The sequence below is a fragment of the Stenella coeruleoalba genome (genome assembly GCF_951394435.1).
Source record: "Stenella coeruleoalba genome assembly, chromosome: 19".
Classification (NCBI taxonomy): Eukaryota; Metazoa; Chordata; class Mammalia; order Artiodactyla; family Delphinidae; genus Stenella; species Stenella coeruleoalba.
Genome location: NC_137165.1, coordinates 37,233,718 through 37,239,589, shown reverse-complemented (window position 1 = coordinate 37,239,589; position 5,872 = coordinate 37,233,718). Strand labels below are relative to the sequence as shown.

Genomic DNA, 5,872 nt, shown 5'->3' with positions numbered 1-5,872 from the left:
CGGGATCACAACCGCCGCGCAGATCCCCCAGAGTCGGAGAGCGCGCCCGCAGGTTCCTTGCGCCCCCGCAGCCGCAGCGCCTCCGCCAAGGCTTCGCGGCCCTGTCAACTTCCTTGCGTTTCTGCGGTTATGATCGGACTGCCCCAATCGCCTTGCAACCCCGGCATGCCTCTCGGAGCTGATCCCGAGATGGCTGGGCCTGGGCCGTGCGCACCGCTCTCCTCCCATCTCCCGGTTCTGAATTTCCCTACCCAGGGCTGCCCCGGAGGGGCGGGCCCCGGCTGCAGCCCTCCATGAGGTCACCGCGTGTGGTAGCCAATCCGCGGCGTTTAAGTGGGCGGGGACGCCGTCGGGTCCCGGGAACCGAAGCCAAGAGCGAGCGGGGGGGCGGGGGGCGGGGGGGCATGGATTTAGGGGGGAGGGGAAAAGCCATGGGGGGCACCCCCCGGAACCCCTTTCCCAGGCGCGCGCTCTCCGCTGGATGAGGCGCAGAGAGACACTTTCCCCGGGATAAGTGTGGGGGAGGCTGATTGGGGGCTCCAACGCCCGAGGCTCCGAAAAGAGAGAGTTGGCGGAGGGAGCGGACTCCGTGCGGGGCCATGGCCTAGGCCCTTCGGCCCCGGCCCCGGCCGCAATGACCTCTTTGCCCTGCCCGCTCCCTGGCCCGGACGCCTCCAAAGCCGTCTTCCCGGACATCGCCCCCGTCCCATCGGTAGTGGCTGCCTACCAGCTTGGCCTGTCCCCCGCAACCGCAGCCGCCTCCGATTTGCCCTATTCTGGGCCGTATGGCCACGTCCTGCCCTATCCCTACACTGGGCCGGCGACCCCCGGAGACTCCTACCTGCCCTGCCAGCTACCCACGGCGCCGTCTCAGCAGTCTCATCAAGAGTGGGAGCCAGGTAAGTACGGCCGCAGCGGCTCTTCCCACCTCCGGGGTCCTGCTCCAGTGAGCCCCTGAACTTCGCCCTCGCCTGGTTGGGCGCAGCTGGCGGGATTCAGACCTTACTCAGATTCCACGGGATCTGGGGTTGGGGGGAGGGCGAAGGGATGGGGCGGGAGACAGGGGGGAGGGGCGGGGGCGAGTTGATCTAGGTCTCCTTTCAAGACCGACCTGGTTTCGATTTGCAGTTATGTGAAGGCGGGTGGCAGGGCTCCCTACCCCACCCCCTTGGAGCAGCGGGGTTGTGTACCTACTTATAACGGAAAACTGAAACAATCCAGATGTGGGTGTAGGTGCCTAGCCCCTTCCCTAGGATTCTCTCCATCACGCACTCCTTCTCTCCTCCATGTCGCCCCTCTCCGCGTTCTTGTCTCAGAAAGCAGTGCTCAAGCCACAGCCTGATAAGTAGAAATCAGGTCCCAGCTGGAGGGCAGTAGAAGTGGGGGTTTATTCGGGGCCCCTCCCCCTCTCCCCAGCTGGCACCCGAATGTGCCAGACCGAGACCAAAAGCTGACCTGGTAGAATCCGGGGCTAAATCCTACTGCCCATTGTTCTAAGAATGTAGCCACAGGTGGGTCAGGCAGCCTCTCCTAGTAGATCTCAGCCTTCCAGCCAAAGGAACTGGCCATTCCTGTTATCTCCGCCCCTTGCCTTTGGGGTAGGTCAGGCCCCAGTTACATTGCCTGGAGCACCTTTGAGCTCCTAAGAAAGTGCTCACTGGAAGGCCTCAAAGAAGCCAGGGAGCTGGCCTGTCTTCCTGGTCCTGGGCCTTGCACAGGCTGTACCCATGCAACACAGTACATACATCCATCTGTAGTGGCTTGGGTTTAGAGCTCGGTTCCCCTGCACTCCCTGTCCCCACCTAATTACCCCCACAATTGTCCTTGGCACAGTTTCCTCTAAGGATGCACATCCGCTGGGTGACTTAGGGACTCAGCCAGGACCAAGATGTCTCCCTCCCTTCCCTTGTGGCTCTGCTGAGACACATGAGCTCCTAAACATCAGAGCCAGAAGCGACCCTAGAGATTTAGGAGCTTCTGAATGTAGAGATGGGCAAACTGAGGCCCAAAGAAAGGGTGTGCACGGGTCAAGGACACAGACTGTTTTCCAGGCTTGGCCCTTGCAAATTGGCTTTCACTGCATGAAGCCAGAAAAGAGGATTTTAGGGAACTTCCTCAAAGCCCCCCAAAGTTAACTGCCTTCTGTGCTAGAACTGGGGCTGCCTCTTTCCCGCTTCTGGGTCTGTGGTTGGAAGAGGAGCAGTTGGGGGGGGGTGTTTCTACAAATGATCTAGTTTCTAAAAAACGAATCCCTTGGCCTCTTCTCTTCAGTATATGCTGATGTGGTACATTTGTGTGTGCGTGTGTGTCTGTTTAGTGGGGTGAGAATAAGATAACTTTGTCCTTAAGAGGATTCTTGGAATTGGGGTTGGTATTTTCAATCCTGTCTTCTACACTCTTGCCTTCCCTTTTCTTGGTTTAAGGACGAGAGTGGAGGGTTCCTTTTCTTTACAAAGTTTCCCCGGATCCAACGAAAACCACACGTGTCCTGAGATTAGATTATAGCATCTACCTACTGAAATTGGGGCGTTGGGCTCACTCTAGATTAAATGATGGGGGTGTGAGAGAGGGCTTGGGGGGTCTTCCTTTTGCCGCCACTCTTGTCCACCCCAGCCTCGGGGAGAGGTTCGGCTCCAAGTGAGCTGCGTGCCACCACCCCGATGAGCAGGCAGGTGCCGCTATGGTTCAAGGGAGGCCCTTGGGCTCCTGAATCAAGACCTGGGCAGATCCAGTCGTGACTTCTGCAACTGCTGTGGAGAAAGCAGCTGTCGGGAAAGGAACTGGGAAGGGTGGGGGGGTGTCTGCTGGCAGAGTTAGGGCGCGGAGGGCTTTGAGAGCTTAGCAGCTGGGGTAGGCTCCCCGCTAGCTCTGCCTCACGGTCCGAATTGTTTCACGCAGCCAGAGAGGCACGAGTGGTCGCCGGGGCGGCGAGCAGCCGGGTGTAAGCAGGGGAGGCCCGACAGGCGCGGGCGGGAGCGGAAACCCAACGGTTTTTCTGGGAATTGGCTGAGGCGGGGGTCGAGGGGGGTGGATCTGAGAAGCCCGCAGCGCCTGAGGCCAAGGGTGAGGGATGCGGGGGAGGTGACGGCACGGGGTCACCGCGGCCGGTCGAGGGCGTGGAACCTGAAGTGCGGGGTGAGCCCGACCGGAGGAAGGGGGTGGGGGACGCGGTCGGACCCCCGCTGCGTCTGGGCACCCGGGCGCAGCGCTCTGTCGACTGAGGTCGGCCGGCAGCCCTGCGAGGAATGCAACGTACCCTAAGCCCGCGGGCATTTCGGCCGCTCCGTCCTCCCCAACACTGCTCTCTACACGAATGGTCCCAATGTCCCCGTAGAGTGGCGTAGTTGGGGCCTCCCGGATCGGAAGAGGGGAACCCCTCGCCCACCCCCATCCCGGGGCCGAGCTGTTCCCAGACCGAGATTCCTCGAGAGGCTGGGCCGGGAGGCAGGAGGTGACCAGATCTCCCGCGGCGGCACCGCTAGCGCGATCCAGCAGCGACCCAGAGGGCCTGCGCTGCCGGCGCTGCGCTCTCTCCGAACCCCGGTCACCTTCCGTGCTGGCTGGGAACCCCTCCGTGGGTGCGGCCGGGCGGAGGAGGGGGCTGCCTTGCACCACCGGGCTTCTAGGGCCCCCGAAAGCCACTACTCTAGCCAGCCAGCCTTGGCGGATGGAAGAGATGGTCACTTTTCTGGAGGCTGTGCCTCGGGAGAGGGAGGCCCTTACAATAGGGGAGGTGATGGCAAACCCTGGGGCACTTTCCATACTCTGAAGCTGGGAAGGGTGCTCATCCTGGCGTTCAAGGCCCACTCGCCGGGCCCCTCTGACCACCCCTCTTCCGGCAGCGGGGAGGCTGCCACGCAGACACTGTCTCGGGTCTCCGAACAATGCTTTTGAGTTCCCCCCCATCCGGAACGCCCTTCCCCCGTGCTCTCCTGGCCTCAGCCCAGCCCTCGACCCAGCCCTTCTTCCCCGCCCCGCCCCAAGCTGGCGTCACCGCACGCGGCTGAACTCTGTCATGCCGCCGCTGGGCGCCGCCCCGACCCTCGCTCCGGCCAGTGACGCTGTCCCCCTTAGGGTCACAGGAGCGTTAAGAGTGGGAGCTCCCTGAGGGCAAGAACTGCGGCTAGTCCCACGTGGCACACAGTGGACGTGTGGGGTTTGAAAGGAGGGTGGAGCGGAAGGTAGAGAAGGGCCGAGCCCCAAGCCCGAGTTTTTGCTAACCCGTGGCCGGAATGCAAACGAGATGCAGATGAGCCGTGAGAAGGCGCGTCAGCCCCTCTATGCGTGCACACATCGTCTCGGGCCGCCCCCCAGACTCGGAGAAGCCGCCGCTGTCCCCGGAGCCCTCGGAGCGGCGCCCGCAGGCCTCGACCAAGAAGCTCCGGAAGCCGAGGACCATCTATTCGAGTCTGCAGCTGCAGCACCTGAACCAGCGTTTCCAGCACACGCAGTACCTGGCTCTGCCCGAGAGGGCCCAGCTGGCCGCGCAGCTTGGCCTCACCCAGACACAGGTGGGGCCAGTCCCATCCTTCCTGCATGCTAACCCTCCCCAAGTGTGTTCTCTGGGAACTCACCCTCAGGTGTGAACGACTGATGAGTCCCCAAGCCCTGTTTTCACAGTTCTAGCTGGCCCCCAGTAAATTGGGGGAATGCGTTAAAAGGTGTGTGCGGGGGTGCGGGGGAGGTAGGGCAGTGATTCAGGGTGTAGAGGAGGGTACCCAGACTGGGAGAACTGTATTCTAACTCAGATGCAGGAACTCAGGGCCTTCAGGGGCTTGTGGAGGGCTGGAGCGAATGTTCCCAACTTCTGCTCTTCTCCCAGGACGGCTCCCTCCCGCTGGGTCCCTTTCCCTTCGTCACTCCCTTCCACAGGCACACTCCTCCTGACCTTCCATTCTTTCCCCTTTTCTCCCCATAGGTAAAGATCTGGTTTCAGAACAAACGTTCCAAGTACAAGAAGCTCCTGAAGCAGAACTCTGGGGGACAGGAAGGGGACTTCCCTGGGAGGTCCCCCTCCCTGTCTCCCTGTTCCCCACCCCTTCCACCCCCCTGGGATCTACCCAAGGCAGGGGCCCTGCCCACCAGTGCCTATGGCAACAACTTCGGAGCCTGGTATCAGCATCACTCCCCTGATGTCCTGGCTCCACCTCAGATGATGTGAATCTGGGGAAGTGCAGGTCAGGCTCCCAGCCCTCCTCTAGCGCCCAGGCAGGACCCAGCCCACCTGCACCCCTCCTGGGCCAGGAGGAAGCCAGACCCAGATGGGTTTTCTCAGGAGGAGGAGGAGGTAGAGGAGAAAAAGGGTGGGGTGGCATCCTTTCCTCCTTGCCTCATAACCCAGACAGCCTTGGCCATTGCCCCCCCCCACCACCACCAAGGACTGGACACCTTCCCTCCAGCTGGTCAGAGGCTCTGGAGAGAGACTCACTGGCTGGAGTTCAGACTTCCCAGGACCCCTAGCCTTGCCACTCGTCCTTGAAAGGACTGCAGTCCCACCACAGCCTGGGGTTCAACCAGCAACAAACACTGAGTGTTTTTTCCCTTTGTGTGCCTTGGGCCCTGCCCAACCCATGGGTGCGTAAAAGCAGGAGTGAAGTGGACACCCAGAGTCTCCAAGCTGACCACCATCGAGACCCACCCACTGATTTTTCCTGATTTTCCCCCCATAACTGATACACCTACTCACCATCCTATGATGTAGATGGGGTGGAGTAGAGTTTTGTCCACCTACGGGTAATTTTTACCCTCTTCCTAAAAAAGCCCCTTTTCCCCATGTCTACCCACTATGAGTAGATAATGGACCCAATTACCCATCTAGTTCAATGAGTATTTATTATTAAGAGTCTGATTCCTATTCCTAATACCTAAACAA

General features: G+C 60.8%; 1 protein-coding gene across 1 annotated transcript; it reads left to right on the top strand.

Annotated features, from left to right (window-relative positions):
- Positions 1-588: 588 nt before the first annotated feature.
- Positions 589-5,509, top strand: DLX4 (distal-less homeobox 4). The gene is made up of 3 exons (XM_079903982.1): positions 589-899; positions 4,315-4,511; positions 4,919-5,509. The coding sequence occupies exons 1-3, from the start codon at positions 635-637 to the stop codon at positions 5,159-5,161; spliced, it is 705 nt and encodes a 234-aa protein (XP_079760108.1). The 5' UTR covers positions 589-634; the 3' UTR covers positions 5,162-5,509.
- The last annotated feature ends 363 nt before the right edge of the window (positions 5,510-5,872 follow it).

Coding starts and splice junctions, on each gene's coding strand:
- DLX4 (XM_079903982.1), top strand. CDS start 635: ATGACCTCTTTGCCCTGCCCGCTCCCTGGCCCGGACGCCTCCAAAGCC. Junction 900..4,314: donor TCATCAAGAGTGGGAGCCAG/GTAAGTACGGCC, acceptor GCCGCCCCCCAG/ACTCGGAGAAGCCGCCGCTG. Junction 4,512..4,918: donor TTGGCCTCACCCAGACACAG/GTGGGGCCAGTC, acceptor TTCTCCCCATAG/GTAAAGATCTGGTTTCAGAA.